We start from the raw sequence: 23,471 nt of genomic DNA on the forward strand, positions 1-23,471 counted from the left end.
TAAACCCTCTTCAGTGATATAATTAGCTTGCTATCTGGCTGTAGCTGATCACTTTTCACTGTTGTGGTCCACTGGAAGCTCTCTACAAAGCAGTCAGGCTGTCAGAACTTCTGTTTAATTAGACTGTCAAGCACATTTTGATTTGTTTCTATCTTATTGAAATGACCATTTGATGTATTTCTGCAAATGGCATTATATATGTCAGGGCTTCACTGATGAGTACTACAGTATTGAGAAAGAGTAGACTGTGATGAAGTCTTTCCATGTTTATGTCTAGGTATGAGGTCATACATGTGCAATACGTAGAAAAGTCTGAGAGTCCACAGGTTTATCAAATAAATTGGAATAAAGTGTTCCAATTTTAATACCTAAAAGGCAAAGCTGCATATTTCAGTACTATCTGAAGACACCCTTAAACTGTCAAGAGTAACCAGCTGCCTGCATAAACCACTGGCATAGGATACGCATTTGTCTGGATACCAACCTGGATAGCACTCTCCCCCATGGTATTTTGAATGTCTCTCAGTGACTGGCACCTGTCCAGCAAATGGTCCCCACAAACAACATCCACCTGCCACAAGAACACAAATTGCTCACATGAATGAATGTCTCCCACAATGCTGGAAGCAGATAAGCCTCAAAACAGGGAAAGAATGAATGAAAGACTTAATCTTGTGTGTTTAGTAACTAGTACCTTACCGATCAATATCAGCATTCAGATATACAGGCAGAGGTCATTCACAATACTTCATTTCTGTGAAATTTGCAAAAAAAAAAGTAATACAATGTCCAAAAACTCATTTTCTACTTACAACATGCAGTCAATGAGCCAGTCTGGCAGTCTTCCCAGTTTAAAAATCAAAATACTATTTATGAAGCAGAAGAAGGGTCTCAGACTAGATCCTACATACCACACATTTTTAGCATTTCAGTATATAGCTGTTCAAGAAATAATGCCAGGCCTTACAATCGATATTCTTTGATGGCTGCTGTAAAACTGTGGCTGTTTTAGATGGTAATGCTTTCCTGTTCAAATATTTAACATCCCTAGGCATGGTAGGTGTGATGCTAATGGTGGCTCCATACTTCAACCTCCAGAATTAAAGAGAATCAATATGCCAGGGCTTGCCATTAATTAAAATGTCAATTTAATGCAGCTCTTGTACAATCATCAATTCGGGAGCAGTCTCGTGGGAAAAATTCATCACGCCGCATGGTCAGGTAAAAACTAATCACAACTTGCCCTGTGAGAGGAGGGTGATGAATCTCAATGCTGGTTTGATAGGCGCAGTTCAAGACCGAATCACACAATCATGCTAGGACAGACCTGTCACCAGCCTACAGGGCTGGCATATCAAAAAGCATTTAATAATTTCATATCTGCTCAATTTTAAGGGGTAAGTGTGTATATGAGTCCTGACTGCAAAAAGTAATGAATGATATTGACTCATGTCTCCATCTGCCATTAACATCACAGTGGTCAGACAAGGATAATGAGCACAGACTTTAAATTTAGTTTAGAAATTTAGAAATTTTGCCATTTTATGTACAGCAATCTATTCATTGCACCAGTTTTCACACGTAGAAGGTAAATAAATTTATAAACAGCCCTTCAGCAAGTTGAGATGTGATTTCTTGCAAACAGTACATACAATTTAGCTAAATATAACCTTTCGAAATTGCCCGTGAGAAAGAATACAGAAGCTGTATAAAAGTTCTGAAAAGAAAATGACCTTGAAGGAAGTTGAACTGCTGAAACATTGTTTCCCCTTTCTACCTTTTGGCTTGTAATTTAACCTTTACTTGCTGCTTTCCAACTGTTGAAAGTTAAAACGTTGCTAAATGTGAGTGAATAAAAAAAAATCTAATTATTTGCATCTTATGTTTTTATATTGACCAAGATGACAGATTATTTGAAGGAAAGACCATCAAATGTTAGCACATAATCCTTTCACATCTGAATAGAGGTGGGCAAAAAAAATAATAATCAGAGAACCAAGAAACACTCCTGGGATGTAGATCTCTAAAATGGTTCACAAATGTGGGTGAATTAAAATAATGACGACATGGATGACTGGCACCTTTTTTTTGACTTGGTACTGTAACACTTTCAGGTTTTGGAAAAAAAATGTTTAAAAGTAATTATGGACCTCATGGAATGCTATAAATATCTGCGACAATATTTGTGATATTGTGGCTGTGCCAATTTGCAAGGCATAGTGAGCAGTGACCCTTCAGAGGGCACCTGAAAGATTCATGAACATAACCTTTGACAGGAAAGGTCAGATACGGAAAACAAATCACTGGGGAGCACAATCTCACTGACCTTTCACAAACAAAGAGGAACCCTTATCTGCCAAACACACAACTCTTCAATTTCCTTTATATAAAAGAACTCCAGGCTCCCTGTTAAGCAGAATTGCAAGTGTTGATATTTTTTGGTGTGATCAGTATGACACAAATTTTAATTTGAACCACAATAGCAATTAGAGACAACTACAAGGCTAAAACTCCACATCTTATACTACTCCATATTAGGAAGTCATTATGATCTTAAATTGCCTTTTTTGTAGAACAAAGCAATCTTTTAACACTCTGTTTTACAAGGTCAAACTGAATTCACTAACACTATACTAACATGAAAATGTTTGTAACAAGCCCCATTTTCAGATTCAGATTCAGATTTTTGGATAGTTTACTGAATAGGATAAAACAAAGCCAAAATTGTAACATTAAATCAATAGTTACTATTAATTATTCAATAAAATAGATCATTAAATAATAATGGATTTTAGACTAGGGTCACTACATGAGGGTAAAGCAATATGATTTTATGTCTCTAGATATTTGTGTCAATTTTGTAATACTATTGTATTCAGAATTGTGTGTGTATTAATGGTTTTACTGTAACAGCAATGTAATTCAGTGTTCTTAATGACTGGTGTTTTTAAGAACCTGTAAAAGTGCTGAAGAAACAACAATAAACAAACTTAAACTGGTTAGCTGAAATGTTACATGAAGTACCTCAATGTGGCCTCAAAACAAAAAAAACCCAGAAAAAACAGAAAACAGCATACATTATGGAAATAACTTAGCACTAATTCACAGCATGACAAGCTTCCACAAGCAAGGGCTTTATCTTTCTCTCAGAGTTTCTTTCATTTTAAAAGGTGAGAATTATTCATTAACACTCACAATATTAAGACTGGTGCTCTCACATTTTAAATTAAAGTAAAATAACTTACACAAATGCTCAGGAGCAGGTATCCTCTTTGCAGGATTCAAATTCATACAGAAGGTTTTCTACAGCCCCTTACCCTATTATCCAGTAAACATCTTTCAAGGCAGTTTTAATGAAAAATGCATGACAGCAGACCTTACTCTATACATGCTTATGCAAATCTTGGATACAGGAAAGAAACACTGACATGCTGACTTGGTAAATGTGTCTTTGACACATTTAAAAGCTAGATGTAAATACAAGCTGAAATGAAAATCTTCCAACCTCTGGCCCGATTCTCATAGCTGTTCTGTGATTCTGAAGTGTGAACTGCTCGATTGAACTGTAACTAAAAGCAAATCAAAATTCTGGAATTTTGAAACGTGGATGTCATGATGACAAGAAACATTCACCAATATTTTACACTCAGTTTACTTGTCTATTCCTTTCAGCCACAGAGTAACTTTAAAATCCTCATATGTATTAGGGATCCCTGGTATGTATCCGCATGAATTATAGATAGTATTACTGCAATTTAACAAGATTTTATTGCATGTCCCAGTTCCTGTGCTCTCTGTCAACACATGAACCCCTTGCACTACAGTTCAAATATCTTCATTTGGCACAATCATGATGAAAACAAAACTTACAGTATTTTCCAAATATCTTTATTTGCAGCAGTCTGGAGACATGGGCAGGGCTCTGGGCTCCTAACTGGAGTTTGAGGATTCAAATCCCAGGTGACACACTGCTGTTATAGCCTTGAGCAAAGTATCCTCGAGCCGGTGCAATTTCAATTTCCATATTAGGTGGACAAAGCATCAGCCAAATAAATGAGTAATCATGGAAATAGTGAAGCTGCACTTTGTGTAGTTTCCACCCTTAACAGCCTTAGCCTAGAGACAAGATCTGGAAATAGATACTAGATTTTTGGTGTTCAACAGCTTGATTTAAGCCCTGTATTACAGACAATATCCCTCTGATAAGCTTCTACACCGTATCATCCCTTAGATGTGTCAGTTGAAGAGCTACAAATGGACAGAACATTACAAGAAGACATATATGACAGCTAAAAGTATTTGCATTTAAAAATAATGTATATATACATTTTCCAACATAGTGAATATTTTATGCAATACCTTCCATCAATACTGGTTGGTTGACAAAGCTATAAATATAACATCATAACTATAACTATCCCAGTGCAGATGAAAAACATGTTGAACCATTGCTAATGAAGGTACTGTATGTGTGCCTGCCTGTACCCCATCTGGACATGGGACACATTTAAAAGCTAGCATTCAGTTCTGCATCACATCATTGAGATTTCAGAGATCCGGGACTATTACCTTCACCTCAAGTCACTGCGTTAATACAATTAGGTCCTGCTTGGCATGTCCCAGCCGTATTATCATCTCCCACCCTCGTACATCAGACTGCCTCTGAAGGGACAGGAGGTGTGCAGAGAATCCACAGTGTGTCCACAGTGTGCCTAATCCACTTTTAAACCTTCCAGCCAAGCAGCTTCTTCTTAAATACATGATTCATGAAACAAACAGCAACAGTAAAACAGACTATATAAACTGCCAAATAATTCTCTGAAAGTTTTCAGAGACAATGAACACCCTAAATCACTCTAATCCTGACTAACTTTCAAAAAGAAAATAAACATAGTATATGACTCAGAGAATTTCAAAGGTTCTGCAAGCAGTAGGATTATTCAATTTTCTACATTCTGTGACTCTTTAGTCGCTCTTTTATTAAAAGAGCTGTGTCTAGCAGGAAACAGTGGTGGCACAGTGCCTCAAAGATATGAGCCATTAGTTGTTACTCTTCACGTGCTGAGTCTGAGTAGATCTTTATAAAGAGACAGTAGAAGAGGCAATTAACATAAGCAGCTAATCTAGGAACCGTCTGGTGAAACGTGACACATCCAATCTGTTTCTGCTGATTTACTTACCTCCAAGAATTTTTGGAAGATTTATCTCGGTATTTTATTCCACTTTCCTACATTCATACACACACATCCCTGCAACTTTCTGTCCACTTCCATCTAATTGAGTATGGAGACCGACACACATGTACTCAAAAAATAGGCTGCTCTGGATAATTAAGACAGAAAAGACCAAATATTACAAGCAAACATTACCTGTAAAAATTACAGAAAACAATTACGAGCTTCCAAATTTCAGTAACTTTTACACAAGCCTTTATAAAACAGAATGAAAGAGTGTCCTGATAAGTTCCAGATTTCTGCTGCCTTTTGGTTTATTGAGATGGACATTTTAATACGTGTTGAAATGATTTTCTGCTACTCTGCAATAGAGATTTATGAATTGTAAACATGCAGTTTTATAAACACTGGGAATTGTGCACATACTGGCATTTGTTAATGTGTTCCACAAGCTTTTTTGGTCACTGTATTTGTCAATCACAATGCGTGTATCCCGAGGAGATGCTAAAATTATTAGTGCATTTCAAGAAGAACAAGGTGTTCAAATGTGAACAGACCCAAGATACAGCAGGGATTATGATTATTGCATGCTAATGTATATCGTTTTACAGAACATTCAGTCTAATTACATTAATTAAATTGCAAAAGAACAAGTAAAGTTTTATTCCATGCTAAAAGAAAAGGGTTTCAGCTGTGGAGCCTTCTTCAGGTGTTTGGTGCCTACTTGAACTTCATTATGTTACATTCCACAGTTTATGACACAGATTGTTCTAAACTAGCAAAACATTTAAAGAAGAATAAAATAAATTCTTGAGTTCATTTTATCCAGACAATAGGCTGCAGGCACAGGGATTTTGTTCTGGTCAGTTGCAATCAAAAACATTCAACTCTGAAGAAAAAGAATGTAACAATAAAGGTAATAATATTCTTATTAAGAGAAAACATCATGTAGACTGCAATTGAACAAACACATAGCGCCACAAAAGAACCTAATGTATCAAATTAACGGATTCAAATAGTGAGGTCTGGACCTGCTCAATTAGCCTGTCTCCAGAAGCGGCCTGCTGCCTGCACACAGAAGAGCAGGAGCGCTCCCGATAAGGTCTCCTGAGCTCTGCCTGCAATTACAGCTGAGCCCTGATGAATAATGTAAAACCCACTTCTCTCCAGCACACCAGGAAACGTGGGCCTGCACCGACAGCCATTACTACGCTCCACTGGACGCCCATGCAGACTCGCCCCTTTGTTCTACACCAGCACTTAAGATAAGGAGAGTTTAAACTGCACCCTCCCTTACTCTGAAGCAGCAGAATTACAAGTGTGAGGAAGACGGGGTACATTTGCACACTCTGAAACTGTACGACTACAGCATCAGGCTCAAGCATTACTTGTGGACCAGGAGGAAGTTCATTATGCAGTTAGTGTATGAAGGATGATATGTGAGCCTGGCCAGGCTGTGCTGTTTCACGGTCTGCTATTAATTATGTTGCCTGTGAGCCAGCAGGAAGGCCACAGAGATCATAAACAATGTTCTACATTGTTGGTGATGTATCCTTTACAAATTAAAGGCAGAATATTATTATAAAAAACCTTGGCACTAGTAACAGTGTATAAATGCAGTAAAACTGCAGTATTCAATAAAAGCTGCTGTAACCTCTTCCCATTAGAGACTAAGGGTGGAGTGCCTAGAAAATGATAAACTGCATGAAATGCTCTCTCTCTCATTTGTATTTTATTGGTCTTGTATGACTGATCAAATGAAATCCAATAGATTCTAACTCTTTTAAAACTAATATACATGTACTAATGGTGAGTTATCCTAGGAACAATATTCATTTATAACAAAGGTCTGTCCAAATATGTTTACAAGGGATACTAGCTTTGCACCATGTCAATACTTCACAGAAGACATTACAGGATAAAACCCCCCAAAAGGAGAGGGCAGCTTGGCCATATAAATAGATTTTTAAAAAGTGATCAATCTTGACCACTTGCCTTGGTCTCTAAACTCCGGGTGCACAACTCCAGTCCTTGAGGGGACTCATGTTTTCTAGGTCTCTTTAAATGAACAACAGTTGAAGACCTTTGAAAATCATTAAACTAGTCTAATCAAAATAATGTGTAGCCCAATGGATCCAAAACCTGCAGACACTGGGGCCTAGGACTCCACTGGTGAAGTGTGTTATTTGCAGTGGGATAGAGCAAATAACCAACAATGGTTCCCAAAAGAGATTCTTCAAAACTTGACTTTGTGAAAGAGGAAGCTCGGTAACGCTACAATTAAGAAATTATAAAAACGCAAATAATAAACTATAAATGATAAACTAATGAAAAACTAAGGTTGCTGCTGGAAGAGGTGTTAATGGGGCCAGCAGGGGGCGCTCACCCTGCGCTCCATGTGGGTCCTAATGCCCCAATATAGTGACGGGGACACTATACTATAAACAGGCGCCGTCCTTCGGATGAGACGTAAAACTGAGGTCCTGATTCTCTGTGGTCATTAAAAATCCCAGGGCGTTTCTCGAAAAGAGTAGGGGTGTAACCCCGGCGTCCTGGACAAATTTCCCATTGGTCTTTACCAATCATGGCCTCCTAAAAATCCCCATCTCTGAACGGGCTTCATTAATCTGCTCTCCTCCCCACTGATAGCTGATGTGTGGTGAGCGTTCTGGCGCACTATGGCTGCCGTCGCTTCATCCAGGTGGATGCCGCACATTGGTGGTGGTGGAGGGGAGTCCCCATTACCTGTAAAGCACTTTGAGTGGAGTGTCCAGAAAAGGGCTATATAAGTGTAAGCAAATATTATTATTATGATTCCTATAAGAGTAACAGAATACACAACTCCAGTTTGGAAAGGAAGGAAGTGCATCTTATCACACAAAGCAGAAAGAATTCTGCATTATGAGACTAATGCAATTTATCATCTGCTGTGAGACACTGCAAGGCTGCTTTTGAATATCAAAATGCCTTGACCTTGTTTGGTTAACAAAGAGCAGCTTAAATCACAAAATGTTCTTTGTTAAATAAAAATACATTCAATTTGAATGATAAACCCACCTGGAACACTTTTACTCAACGTGTGCCCAGTGACTATGAACAGTAAATATTTTTTTTTTACTTAAACTAAAGAGACTGACAGCCAGATTATGTCCATATAAAACCAGGCTAAAATAAGTACTAGAGACAAAACGTGAGGACAATATAAACAGAAAAACAAATTTGGAAAACAGCACTGCTTCAGATAAAATGAGCCCATACTTTTGTCTAGAAAGTAATCTAACAGTTTGTATCAATAAAATAAATGATTGCGAGTAAATAAAAGCTGAAAAACCTCTGAGGCCCCTGTCTTATATGTTCTCGAAGAAGATTAAATGCTCTATCAGGGCTCCTGCAGCTCTTGTACATAATGAATTCATATGATCTGCTTCCACGTCTGCAAGCTGCTCTGTGATTCAGCAGTCCTCACTGTAAGAAAGACAGGCCTTAGGCCAGAGCCTGTTTGAAACCCTTGCTGAATACAACACAGATATTGAAAGGCTGTGTTTGGAGACTGCCCTTGTTCTGACAAAAGATTAAATATTTCTCATAAAGGCTTTAAAGAAATGCTGGAGTTCTTATCTGGGTTTGTTACACTATTTCTTCACATCTCTATCCTTTTAGAAAATGAATCTTCAGGACAAGGATAAGCACTAACTATAATATTATTTTTACTTGAAGAAAGGGAATATAGAAGCCAAATAGATATAAACACCCGAGCACACTGGTGCACGTATATCAAACATTTTTGAAAATGTATACCAAATGCCCAGTGTTACAAACCCAAAAGAAACTGTCCAATACACATTTTCCACTCTAAGGCTTTATAAAAAAGACAGATACATATTCAGCCTTGCTAAATTTGCTATGATCAGTGAGACAAGAAATGTCTGCGTCTGTTAATGAAAGCTGCTCTTGATCCCCCAGGATGTGTGCGACACCTGTAGAGTCCTTCCCACTGAATTATTTAACATCCCTCTCAGTCAGGAGTACAACTCTGAGAATTCACTGCATTCCATAGACACTCAAAAGCAAAACTTGAACAGAAGGACTTCTTCTGAGTTGTGCTTGATAGTCTTTAGTGGATCTTTTGATCAATTTCCTAGACAAACTATGTATGTGGAGTCTGTATGTCATTTTTCCCTGTGTAATGTGTAATGTGCACCACATTCCCTAAGCAAAACCACAATTTTGAAAAGGACGTGTTAAACTAATGGACCACAGACATGGTGGAGAGTAAATTAGCAGAACACACCATTGTAAAGTGCATCAGAGAGTCACGTGTAACACTCAAAGTAGGGACATCTTTTTTTCTACTTACTTTTTGCTAAATATCTCCATCAAAGAAGATGTGCAAAAGCCCAGTTTGTCAACATGGAATAAGCAAGAAATGTACTGTATGCACAACAATACCAGAGGTTATCAATGCATAAATCAATGCACCACATGATAAGGATCAAGAAAAATAAACACATAGCAGGGCAGACCACCACTCAATGGTACAACAGCCCGTTTCCAATCTGAGCCCATCTGTTCCAGTTGTTCTCTCCCCTCTCCAGTCTCAGCTGGCCTGAATAACAGCCCTTCAGCTGTGTAGATGCTGCTTTCCTAATTTACCTGCTTATAATGAGTTTTCACAAGCTGCTATCAAATATCCCAACACTGCAAGACAGGCACTATTTGCAATCTATAAATTGATTCTATCATACACAGGGGCAGGAGCAAGCTCTGCTATTGTTTAGGGAGTTTTGATATTCAGTATATCCCTGTTATGTTTATGCCTTATTCCTACACATAACACTTCACATGAGAGTCACTGCTTACATTATCATTTACTATAGTAATTCTCTACTTCATTAAAAGAATGCCCTCTGGGAAGACGTGTAATAGCTGTTGGGAAACATGCAGTCACCAGAAAGAAGTAAAGAAGAAAGTACAACTTTCATTAAAACAATTTTACACACTATTTCATTATGAAGTATAAAAGTACACAACTTTTCAACATTTCTTTCAAACCTGTCTTTCTGATGTGAAGTATCAGTTACAGGGGAATCAGCATAAGTTAACAGGGAGTATGACAATTAAATCTGTAGCTTAAAGCTGTAATTGCTAAATAAGCCATGATTTCAAATGAAGGATGCTGACCTTATTGCCTACAATTGCAGAAATGTGGTACAGAACCTCTTATCCCTAGGTGACAAGTTTTCCTACACAATTTCCAACTTTCTTTTCCAAAATGCCTTTTTTATAAATATTTTGCTCAAACAGGGACAACAGGGCTAGGCAACACGGGACTGTACTGATGACAGTAAATAAAGCCACATGCTAGGGGATAAAAAGTGTGAGCTAAAAAGCATGAGAAATAGCATGAAAGGCTGGGCAATTTCACGATTTGCTTTCCTACAAGGCTTTTGTCTTTGTTTTTCCTCCAATATTTACAGGACCAGGTACATCTTTAGAAGTAAAATCTAAATGTGATTAAGTGCTTTTTTAAAACCTTTTTTCTCACAACCTCAGAAGTTAATTCATATAACTGTCAAAATACAAAACATTGACAGCGCTTTGCTGTTAACTGAGCTCAAGTGGTAACAAGTGTTGAATGCATACACTTGTGGTAACGCTTCTCTGGAGCAATTGCACACAAGGTTATTAGTGCTTATAATTTTGTAGCAAAATGGGGATGAAAAAACGATACTCAATTTAGGAACTTAGGGTACATTTTCACTCTCCCTGTGCAATAAACATTACATTAATGTACTTATTCTGATAATCACATAAAACATGCACAACTACCACCAACATATTGAGCGATAACGTGATAACTTTAAGGGCTTTTAAACAAAATGTTTATGGGCCTTTCAATCACACAGAATTAACATTTGCTTAGTGTAAAGTGACAGCATGTCTCCCGGGGACTGACGGCATACCTGGCAGCCTGGGTTCAGCTCCATTTTCCTCCTGATGAAGAGCTCCACGTGGCGGACTGTGGCCTCTCCAGACACCCGCACATACTTCCTCTCGAGGGGCTGCACATTAAAAGCATGGCATAAGTAGTCAACACCAGTTCTTCACTACAGCACTGCATATAATGGAATAGCACAGGGTTGCTTTTATTACAGGTCTCACACTATAGTTGAGCAGCAATTACACCCCTGCTTGTGGCCCCCAAAGTGAAAAGAAAATGGTGCAAATTCCTGAGAAAGTACCAACTACAGACATTGGTACAATGTCTTATCCCTAAACAGGTGAACATTTCATGAACCAGCCTTTAAAGATACAAGACAAACCAGAATTTTTTTCACTTTAAGAAACTAACAGCAAGTGAAAAGCAGAAACATCTATTCACGTCTGCCACAGTGGCAGATTTGAAAGAATTCTGATTAGGATGGCACTATCTTCCTGAGTCAAACAAAAACTGGACAGCTCTGAATCACACTGAACATGAAGCAAAACTCATTACAGAAAAATACTCATCTTTATTCAATACTGAGGCAAAAGTCATACATTATAAATATGGAAGTCTCCTTGCCGAGTTATAGATGGAACCAAGCCTCGGAAACACTGGCCTCAGCTGCTGCCATCGGCGTGGTTAGTATCTTGTTGTAGGATCAGTAAGGGGAACTGACAGCTCTGCTGCTTTCTTAATTCTGCCTCTTCCTACACCCATTACTTCTTCTAACAGCCCAAATTAAAAATGGCAGTTCCAAGGGGACAGGATATGCCTCAACTTGTTTCTCCAACCTACTCTTTCCTCACTAAAATGGCTAGAGGTGCTCAATCTTTATTTACAGCTCAGCACACTAATCTGCAAGTGCAATCTGGTCCGTCTCATCGAATGAGAACGTTGGCGAGTTCGATACCAAAGGCTGCTCCTATGAAGATGTGAAAATCTTAGTTGATTTAGCCCATCTGACCAAACGTAAATCAAAAAGTAAACATAACACACAACAATAATATTATATACAGTACACTGAGCATCATGAAAGGGAAATTTAGGGTTGAGCCAAGATGAGCAAGAGGAAAGGATCAAAGTTTACAGCCACATAGAATTTAGAATTTACCAATGGGGTTCAGTGTAAGCTGCAGCTCTAATTTGGTTTCCACTAAAACACCTTGTGCATGACCTACAGTAATTCATTTAATAAACTACTTTTGCTTCAACTGTTCAGCTTAGCGACAATATAACCATGAACTGAATTTATTGCTTCAAAGACTTGAAAATCAATTGGTATTTAAAAACTATCTTTTTAACAGAACATAACCCCTGGACAGCACAGAAATGCTGACAAATGCAAACAGACGTCATGCCTGAACAGGCTGGATCTGTCTTTCTGAGTGCCAGAGTGTGTTCTCTACCTTGGCAGCAAACACAATAACAAATATTCACTGCACACTGCAACACACTAGTCCAATACACGGGTTCACGAGTCACAAAGAAGGACAAAACTGAATTGTCGTGAAGGCCCTGCTTTTTTAACATGATAATGATCCTTAACATAATGACAGTTCACACAAAAACCACCAGGTCAAAATGCATGTGTCTTTAAAGTCAGAAACTGCTTCTCAACTTTCAAGTTATGCGTGAAGAAATTAACAGTTTGGCATAAAACAGGTTCTTTACCTTGTAGTTATCAATGCCCTCCTCCGCTCTGAAAAACAGAAGTAAAATCTGTTAAAAGAAGTAAAGTATTATGAAATCTAATCCACTTAATACTTATGGAGTACCATAATTATTACCAAGAATCTACCAATTTTATCACAGGGAATAGCATATTATCTTTTGTTATCAAAATAAAAATAGATCATTAGGTTTACATTGTTTTAAACAGGGACCAATGTCATTAAGGGCAAAAAAAATAATCTTAAATAAATTTGGACATGTTTTGTACTTAAAATGAAAAATGAAATGTTCAGACATACTACATGTAAGAGAATGCTTCTCTCAAGACTGTTTAATGCCTATGAATAAAATCAAGACTCTTAATTCCTGACTACTGCAAAATGGTTTGCATATTTTTATGCTTCTCTGTAAAAAGTCAACTGAATATTACCCTCTTTACTTTCAGATGAACTCCTTCCCAAATACTATATATCCACACCTTCGGGAGGAGTGTCAAGTGACAGTAAACAAGTTTGCATCACATGTATTTCAGCACGCCCTCCACAGTCACACAGACACTAGCACAGGGGAGCTGCTGTCTTGCTTTTGTCTTTGTGTTGCTCGCTATACTCAAGATGTGCAAGTTAACAGCACTAGAATTCTGTCCTTCCACCAGCTTTTAGCCTTCCTTCAGAAAAACTGAAGCATTGTGAAATGCTGACATTAGTGGTTTGACTATGGCAAATATTGAACCAATTAGGGGAATTATAGGAATTCACAGAAAGCAAAAACCATAAAAGGGAAATAAATTAAGAATTTTAATTCCTGAAATAAGATGTTAGTAATAATTGCAGTCTGTGGGTGCTAATATCTAAACAATGATACCATTTTAATAATATTTAATTGTATTTTTATCTCAAAGGATCTCAGAGTGCTTCACATACAGGTGGGAACCCCTTTCATTCACGACTAAAGCACAGTGCCCACACGGGTAACACAGCATCCATTCCGCCCAACAGATGAGGAGGGAGGGCCTACTTCATCAACTGAGTTGAGTTAGAAATTGAGGCAGGCCCATTGTGTATTCCTAAACTGGAATTTAACCAAGACATTGGGATTAAAACCCTTACTAACTCAAAGAGTAACATGGGATCTTTAATAGTTTAAAGACTGATCCTAATGATGGCACCTCCTACAGCACAGTGTCTGTCTCCATATATGGGCAATGGCTTGGAAATTGTAGTCCAGAGAGACGACTGCTACCTACTAAACCATGAATGCCTCACAGTAGTAACCTGGTTTTCCTCAGCGGTCTTACTCTAGCTGTTATGATGTTCAATTTTACTTAGCTTCTTAAATCTGACAAGAGCAAACTAGGTGGTAATATTGCTATGAAATCTTTTTTTACTTGGTTACAGTAACATTTGCTTTACACACTTTTCTTTCCATTATATGGAAAATTAAAAACTTGCCTTGCCTCCAGGTGTTTTTAGAATTATGGGCAGATGCTCACCCTTGCCCTAATTAACCAGACTTATTGTTGTCAGACACATATCTATAATTAGAATCTGTTGAGTTCTTCAGTCAATTGATTTTAGATAAGTGATCTTCAGTCTATTCTCTGACACATCAAAGACCCTCTAGTAAAATAACAGAGAAGAAATATAAATTATCTGAAAGACCCCTTGAGAAAATAAACTGTTTTTAGCTGACATTATGAAAATGGGAATTGAATTTGGCTATTAAGAATAGAATGGCTATCTATTTCATTACAAAAACATCAGGCTTACAAATACAAGTGGACAACTGCACAATGCTTGAAGGATTTCTCTTGAATGCTTGAAGGTTATCACGTGTCCTGTGAAACAAAAGTTCCATACAAACTTAGGACACTGTATCTACACTGTAATTCACCTCCATTTAGCAACCCTTCAACACCTACCTAATGTCAACACAAACTGAGTGTTCAGGTTTTCTAAAGTTTTGACTCCCCCAAAATAGATGTTCCTGGCTTGTAAGTGCAGTTTCTTGATAGTGCAGTTGATTTTCTGTCATTCACGTGGGTGGTTTGGACCCGTGTGCTGTATTCATGAATGGCACAATGAGGTGAACTTGCTCCATCATTGCAGCTTGCATATTACAAGTCTCCCTCAAACAACAACTAGATTTTAATCAACACTGTAAATGGGTTAAGTGCTTTGCTTTCCATTTTAAAGTTTGAAGAGCTGTTTGCAACCCCAAATGGAAAAACCTCAAGCAGACCTCACCTTCATGGATAATGCGACAAAAAAACATTTGAAACACTGATCGATGCAACAGCATGGATTTCTCCATGTAATATGTGGTCACAAGAAATATTAGGCTATTGCATGAGAAGGTTCAGGTGGGTAGCTGCGTCAGCATGGGTAGGCTAAGAAGGAATAAGTAATAGGTTTATTCCATGCTGAAAAGAGAAGAAAGAAAACACGTTTCGGCTGTGGAGCCTTCTTCAGCCGAACACCTGAAGAAGGCTCCATGGTCGAAACATTGCGTTTTCTTTCCTCTCTTTTCAGTATTGCATGAGAAGCTTATTACACAACTACAAAAAGGTCATTCGCTCAGATTTATCTCAATTTTCATTTAACCTGTGGTCATTTATCCAATGCCTAAAACAATGTTCAATAAGTCATGAAGAAAGAGCTAAAGAGTAAAGCTGTTTAAACAGCATCCACTAGACATTCTACATGAATTCTGTTTGGTTTTAATTACTTATTCTGACGCTCAAAATATGGTACACGTAAGCTGCTCACTACCAGAAAGAGATAAACCCATCAATATTTCACAGCATGCTCAATCCACCAGAGCAAAGGAGAAACTCAATCAATGCCCCTCCCTGAAGTCAATGGTAGAACTCTGCCAGATAAAAGCCTCATTTCCATAATCCCCCCCAATGATCACATTAGCATTACACTTGAAAACCTGAAAAAACATCCACATCCACATTAAGACTGTTAACCTGAACAAAGCGTCCTTTACCTTAATTAAAGGTACTGAAAATATGATTAAATTGCAAACCATTAATTCCACCCACCACTTAGATTTTACCAAAACCAGGAGGCCAGGAGGGTTTTTAATTAATACAATTCTCCTGACCAAATTCATTTTACTTTGGAGAAGGTGCTCCTGCATTTGAATTAAAACTGCTGTTGCACTACCTTTTGGCTTCTGGAAAAGACTAACCTAACTACAGGTGTAGAGCCTTCTATTTCAGAGAAGGTGAGATCTTTTAAGATGAGCCTAAAACAAGAGAGAGATCTAGTTATTAATTCCTCTTTGAAAATTACAGCTGGCACTGAGGAAATTATAATTGGTTGTGGGGATACACAGGTCTTCAACAGTTAAAAATTTTCAGATGATATGTTTTATCTTCAGTGTTAATTTACTTAATTGTCTTGGATGTTTCTTTGTTTAGCATTGAAGACTAGTTATTAAACTATAGGCCTAGACATTCAGTAGAACACAAGTAATTATTTTGAAATCTCTGACTGTTGTCCATCATCTGTGTCTTGTGAAAATACCATTCACCAACAATCACTTTTTGTATTTACTAAAGTAAAAGTAAACCCACTGAAAAAGGTTTTACCTTAACATAACACTGAAAATCTAAGATCTCAAAGCCCTTATCAAGTACCAGCTAATGGCTCACATTAAAGAATTATGCTCTGTAGTCATAAATATAGAAGATTTCTTGTGTTAAACCAGCTTCCTTGTAACTATTAATAAATACCAAAATGGCCTTGCTTACAACAGTAAATCAATTCAGTAAAGAGGAAAAAATGTAGAGATTCCATAAATTGCACATAGCACCTGGATACACAAAATACATTTAGAAAAATCCAGGGGACTCTGAGGACACCTGCCCTGAAATCATTCCAATGCAACATTTGTTTTCCTAATCCCCTGTTTTAAAAATAAGTCAACACAGACACCCGAACACTCAAGGGCTTCACAGTATCCTTCCTTTACAGATTGACTACAGTTTCATTAACAAAATTTACTCTCCAATGATATTACTGGACCAATAATCATGGGTTAATATTTGCAGACAGCAATAACAGAAATGCTAACAAACCCAAAATAAAGTACAAACAAAACCGATTTCCTGAATCCAGAAAAAAACAATCTACTGTGGAAACAAAAATGTGGCAAGGAAAAACAGGACTGTAAAAGGCTCTGAAGCCAACATGGGACATAATTCAGAATCACAGCATTAAACACTTCTGATGCAAGAAGAAAGGTCTCACAGTGCAAGACAAAGGGAGTGGCTCCGCCGCCTGAAACTGAAAATGTCTGTTGTACTCTAATATTCAACTACAGCCCGTACAAAGAGTAAACTGTTTCATTAAAGAGTCTAACACCTACAAAACACAGGACGGCAAGTTTAAACATAAGCTGCACAGGCAAAAAATGAATGACTGGCTCGTTTAAACCAGCTGTATGCCACTCTGTGACAGCCCAATCTCAAGGACAATGCAGCGCATGTGTGTCCTTGTGTGTCCGCCAGAGTATGCAAGCCGGTCTGTATGTGTGCAGCTGTACCCACGACAGATTGCACAAGGGTACAGGCCAATGTCTGGATCTAAGGCAGGCAATGTGCAGGGAAATCAGATTATTTCTGTCAGTAAATGTGGAGATGACTTCTAGCAACAAATATAACCTGAATCAATAAAGAATAAACGCTTAATTTTTCAGAATGTTAAGTTGGTATTTAAGACTTAATAGTAATGCATGAGAGTGTTTAACTGCTTAAAAAACAGCTAGCTAAAGTCACTAAGCACAGTGCTGCATTTTCCCTAGGATCTCTGATGCAGAGGATGGGTTTCTCTACAACCTATGCACACAGTTTTTGTAATAGTGAACAATTTAGGTTTATAGGACCAATGCACCACCTACTGGGGAACTTGTTTTTCAACTAAATGTTGACCTTCATGACTATATAAACACAAATGAAGAACATAATTCTATCAAAAAAGACACCTTAAATAAAGAATAAAGATGAAGGAGGCAATTCAAAATTCTAAGATTATAGGTCACTGCATTTACTATAGAATCATATAAAATATATTACTTTAATCCAAAGGCACCACTCTCAGAGGACTTAATGTTTCTTGTTTTTTGCCAACCTGAGTATCCAGTTAAAACAAAAACATTTATCTAGATATCCATAGGATTTAAAGATGTCAAGTCTTTTACAAGTGATTAATCAAAATATTAAATAAAAATACTTAAAAGGACATCATCTGTGAACATCTTGGAGCCTGGTTATAAGTATGGCAACTAGGCAGTTAGTTAGACCAAATATATAACAGAGCTCAGTTACAACAAAAACAGGGAGACCCTTGATTTAAATCAACTAGAATATATATATTCACTAGGAATCTACAGTTCAGCTTGGCACAGTGGAATAACCCGTTTGCACTGTTGTGTCCAAGCTCTTGATTTTGGGTTGGTTTCTGGACTGAGGTGCTTTCTGCATGGAGTTTACATGTTCTCCTCAGGTTTGCAGGGGTTTTATGTGGGTGCCCCAGTTTCCTGTAACCTTCTTTTTGGATGCAGGGTAAGTTAAATAACACTGCCAGAGTGTTTGTGCCAGAGATGGAACTATGTTGTGTCCCTGATGTAGTCGTGCTTTGTATCCTACACCTCCAGAACAGGCTGCGATGCGGCAACCCTCACACTCAAAAGGCTTCTTTCTAATAATGTATGGATGGCATTAAAGGTCATTTGAGAACCAATTGCACAAAGGCACCCATTAATATACAATGTGGGCATGGCAGCAAAAACAGGGATATGGTGGATTCTTGTCAGCAGCTATATCACCCTACAACTCACAGCCGACCAAAGCTAAGCAGGTGTGAGCCTGGTCAGTACCTGGAGTACAGACTTCCTGTGAACGCTAATATTACAGGTGGAAGTAGTGTTAGTGGGACCAGTATGGAGTACTCACTCTGCTGTCTGTGTGGGTCCTAATGCCCCAGTATAATGACAGGGACACTATACTGTTAAATAAAGGGTGCCATCCTTTGGATGAGATGTAAATTGAGGTCCTGACTCTCCACAGTCATTAAAAAATCCAAGGGCAGGCATTTTCTAGGAGTGTTAACCCTGGTGTCCTGGACAAATTCCCCCCTGGCCTTTATCAATCACGGGCTCCTAATAATCCCCATCTCTTAATTGGCTTCATCACTCAATTCTCCTCCCCACTGAAAGCTGTGCACTATGGCTGTAGGTGGGTGCTGCACATTTTTGGTGGCAGAGGGGAGTCCCATTACCTGTAAGCGCTTCCAAGGGAGTGTCCAGAAAAGGCTATATATCCTATATAAGGCTATATAGGGAATCAATAAATTATGATTATAATAATAACTATACACATCTGTAACAACAAATAACCAAGACTCCCAGAGAGCTACGTACCCCACAAACTCCAGCAGCAGGGACACATCCAGTTCTGGTGGGATGGTGAACACAGATTGGGGAAGCAGTCCTTTCTTTTGCTTGCTAGTCTTCACAGTGGGCGGGGGAGCAGCTGGAACACAGTGTACGATTCCTAAATCAGATGCTAATCAGAAATTAAGGACATTCTGGAGCTGCCAACTTCAAATCTTTCCAGGACATTTTTTATCTTACTAATGTCTGCAGCTAAGCAGCAAACTGTGCACTCTGGGAAAACCAAATACACTTTCACTGCCATAACACGCAACTTTAGTCTGTTACATTTAAAAGCAGTATCCTGGCATGCAATCTACCCATTTAAAAACTCCTTCCTGGTGGGATGTTTTTCCCAGGGGAAGTAAACGTACAACATACACCCTTTCAGGGAAGTATGGCAAAGCCTTCAGAAGTGTTTTCAGCAGCTAGGTAAGAATGCAAGTAATCTACACAAAATCAACAACCGTGAGACAAAGGGAAAAATCACTAAGAAGGAAAGATATGAATTTCAGAAATCAAAATACTTTGAAATGAAAGCCAAACTTTACCTGGCTTTGGCACTTCCAGTCCTCTCTCTTGGTAGAAATCATGCATTCGCTTTCTCTCTCCTGAAAGACAAAAACAGAACGTTACTGATACCCATAATAATAAAATTGATCTGGCCACAGATCAATTCACTTATTCTTCACAGTGCAGTTCATACTATACCTCTAAGGCACCTATAAAAGAGGTTCAATATTCCTATAAAATCCTACTTCAGTAACACTTACTTTCTTCAAGATGTGGGACCATCTTATACACAATGTCCTGCAGTTGTCTGTCCAGCCTGTAAGCAGATAAGAGGGAAAAATCTGCTTACTTAGCACATACTTGTGGTATGCTTAAAACAGGAATGTTTTAAGTACAATATTGGTTTGTTCAGTTTCTTAAGTACTGGCTATTTGTTTATCACTTTATCCCTATGCTGATTATCAGCAGTGTAAAATAACTCTTCCGGTATAAAGCAGATTCCGAAAATTCTCAAAGCTGAAGCAATTGAAATACCAAGAAAAAGTTTCTAACTTTGCACCAGGTGTCAGCTCTTTAACAATCTCAGCCTGCCTCCATTCTACATCTCACTATTACTTCTAAGAATTCATATTCAAATAATGAACATAACCTGGTGCCAAAACATGTTAAGATTAAACTAAAACTTCTGATGGTTTTCCACTTTCATGGAATTTTGAGTTAAAAAGAACATCATATCAAAAGGAACCAAATTAATGGATTCTAAAAACCTAATGTTCCCATTTCAATTCAATTATAGCTTACTTTTATTTACTTTATGAAAGAAAGAAATTGAATAGACAGGTATAACAATTCTTTCAAGTACAGCATTAGAAATAGTTTTAATGTTTTCATACAGAGTGAATGTGCCGGAATGTTATATTAACTCATTATGAAGCTTTAAACTGAGCACAGCAGGAACTACAAGATATTATAAAACCACAATGCTGAAGAAGATGCAAATTCAGAGGTTTTACTTTCTAAAGACAGAAAAATACCTGATGTTGTATAATGGTTGAGTCTGATGGACGACAACATTGCAATTTGGACATCTGTTACTGTAGAAGAAGTGCTTCACAATACAGCTTTTACAAACTGTGGAGGGAAATACAACACGTATGAAAATAAGTCACAGCTGTATGAAATGAAATGAGGAAACTGGTGGTTTTATTAACAGATTGTACCATAGCTTGGCAAATTGACTTAAAGCCAACAACTGAAATGAACACTTCTTAAGACAAATGTCCAGGATTTCAATGCAAATTTTTCATGGGGTCCTTCACAAAAAAAGGGCTGGAGGGGACCCCCGTGCCAGCAGGGTGCTTGTAACCCAACGGACAAGCCACCTCTCGTTCTGCAACCTCTCGTGTTCCCGTGATGTACAGTACAAACTACCCCGGAACACGTCAGCAGCGCTGATGAAACGTCAAGATGCAAGGCGCTCAGAGAGCAGACTCACACGTGTGCAGGCACTCCGTGATGGTAGTGGCGTCCACGAAATAGCCATTGCAGAGCGTGCAGCGGATGTAGGGGAACACCTCAAAGAGAGGGAAGGTCCGCTGGAAGAGATGTGGCAAGATGGAAACATGGAAATGTGGAAAGGCTTAATAGATTTGAACTGTTTGAAATGGGGAACTGTGTCAGCTTGCAGGCTGCTTTTCCACATGGAAAACGCTGCTCCTTCTGGTTGGAGAAGGCTAAACAGTCAGATTGTTGTTGTTTTTTTTTTATTATTTTTCCATGTGAAATTAACGTGTACTTTAACCTGCCCCTTTAAACACACAATACCCTTTAGACTATGGCTACCACGTTTCATCAGTTTCTTTTTTGGTGAAATGAATATGATATAATGTCCACATTTATTGAACTAGTGATTTGGGGACATGGTCATCACAACTATGAGGCTAGAACTGTGACTTTACTGTATAGGTAATGTGGATCCTGACTGTAAACGGTAATGGCAGGAAATGCTGAAAAGTGCTAGGCGAGGCTATTTTTGACAAGAACAACAGATTTCCGGAAGACAGTGCATGAGTAAAAAAATTGAGGACACCTCATGATTATGCCTGTCCGCCTGTAAAACTTAATGAATTTTTCAATAAAAATACTTACATAAAGGATCAAAAAAATTATTCAACCATGCAATGTAAACACAAACCCAAAATTCTAAGCTTCTTTTAGTTGCACATTAATTTGTGCAGATTATACTTTAACAAGAATGGTCATTGGGGTGGTGTTGAATTTCTTTTTCGGAAAAGTGGTCATTTAAACAAAAAAAAAATGAAGCGAAATTCAAAATAAGAAAAATATATACCTGTGTGTTGTATAAAGCCAAACGTGTGTGCAGAAAGCCAATGTCTATAGACTAAAACCAAAATTCAAGTGGGGAGCTGCGTCAGCATGCGCAGGCTGCAAAAGAACAGGTAAAGGTTTATTCCATGCTGAAAGGAAAAGAGAAGAGACACGTCGCTGTGGAGCCTTCTTCAGGTGTCAACTGAAGGCTCCACAGCCGAAACGTTATGTCTCTTTTCAGCATGGAATAAATATTTTATTTGTTCCTCTAAAACCAAAATGCTTTTCATTTCCGTTTCTAACATTAATAGAACAAATGTAAAGTCCAGGAAGGATTATCAATAATTGGTTTATACCTAGTATTTGGGATTTATATTTCAATGTTGTTGTTTTATTTTTGGAGTGTTGTTAGTTTGCACCACACAAATGGAAATGGAAATTTCAATAACAGCACTACTCAGTGAAAGCTTAACAGTCTCTACTGTGGGTATAAATACATACTGGATATAATATTGGGAAAATTATAAATAGACTGTTTCTCATCTACAGGTGCTAGTTTCTTGGCTGTAAGTGGAGATCTGATAGTCGTATTTGACTTGCGTTTTACTTTCCTGGTCTACATTCCCAATAATACAGGCCAGTGGTTTTCAATCCTGATCCCCGAGGTACACTGGTTTTTGGTGTTGCCGAGTTCTTATTCACGCTGCAAATTTTTATTGTTTTCGACTTCAACATTTCTTTTTTACCTCATCCTTATCGTCACTTGAGTCGCCCTCGTCAGCAGCAGATCCGTGCTCGGACTCCTCGTTTTCGTCCTCTTCTTTGCTATTTTCGTTGCTATCAAGACCCTCCTCGCCGGCTTCCAAATCCAACTCGAACCCGGACCCTTGCTCAATTTCGTCGTCCGCACCGGCCTCTTCCACGGCTGTTTTGGCTTCTCCGCCATTGTCTTCTACGCCAAAGACACTCGAGATAGCCTCGCTACTTTCTGCCTCCATGAATCTCTAAGTCAACGAGTATAAAAAAAAGTTCATTTAAAAATGAACAGAAAACAGTATCAAACAGTGCTTCACTACTCAGAAAAATCTCAAGTACCCTCTTCGCAAAGGTACATGGGTAATGTAGTTATTTTGATAATCTTAACTAGCAAACATGAAATATGAACATTATCTTGACCATGCACAAAAGCATGCTTCCGTTCATTTCCGTAAGATAATATTAACGAAAAATGCAATGGCTGTTCAGATATAATCTTTGTAAACGCAATATTTCGAATTAAACGCTGAATAATACCGCCTGCCGTACATTGTACAGTCCCACAATGCTCAGGTGACGTAAAAATTCCGACCCACCCA

At 38.1% G+C, this 23,471-nt stretch overlaps 1 protein-coding gene across 3 annotated transcripts in view; it reads right to left on the reverse strand.

The window, feature by feature from the left end:
- pcgf6 (polycomb group ring finger 6) overlaps positions 1–23,439 on the reverse strand; it is a 40,946-nt gene extending 17,507 nt beyond the window's left edge. Inside the window, exons 1-9 of one of the 3 annotated variants that reach the window (XM_088635682.1) lie at positions 22,863–23,436; positions 21,284–21,383; positions 20,823–20,919; positions 20,049–20,104; positions 19,827–19,886; positions 19,264–19,375; positions 12,832–12,859; positions 11,138–11,236; positions 485–571 (exon numbers count right to left, since the gene is read on the reverse strand). In XM_088635682.1, coding sequence (XP_088491808.1) covers positions 485–571; positions 11,138–11,236; positions 12,832–12,859; positions 19,264–19,375; positions 19,827–19,886; positions 20,049–20,104; positions 20,823–20,919; positions 21,284–21,383; positions 22,863–23,114 — 891 coding nt within the window. In that variant the 5' untranslated portion in view covers positions 23,115–23,436. Of the gene's footprint in view, positions 1–484; positions 572–11,137; positions 11,237–12,831; positions 12,860–19,263; positions 19,376–19,826; positions 19,887–20,048; positions 20,105–20,822; positions 20,920–21,283; positions 21,384–22,862 lie in introns of all 3 variants that reach the window. The other 2 variants (XM_088635681.1, XM_088635683.1) reach the window with 2 other exon arrangements.
- Positions 23,440–23,471: the final 32 nt, after the last annotated feature.

This window comes from Lepisosteus platostomus, chromosome 6, assembly GCF_059453375.1.
Source record: "Lepisosteus platostomus isolate fLepPlt1 chromosome 6, fLepPlt1.hap1, whole genome shotgun sequence".
In the NCBI taxonomy this organism is placed as follows: Eukaryota; Metazoa; Chordata; class Actinopteri; order Semionotiformes; family Lepisosteidae; genus Lepisosteus; species Lepisosteus platostomus.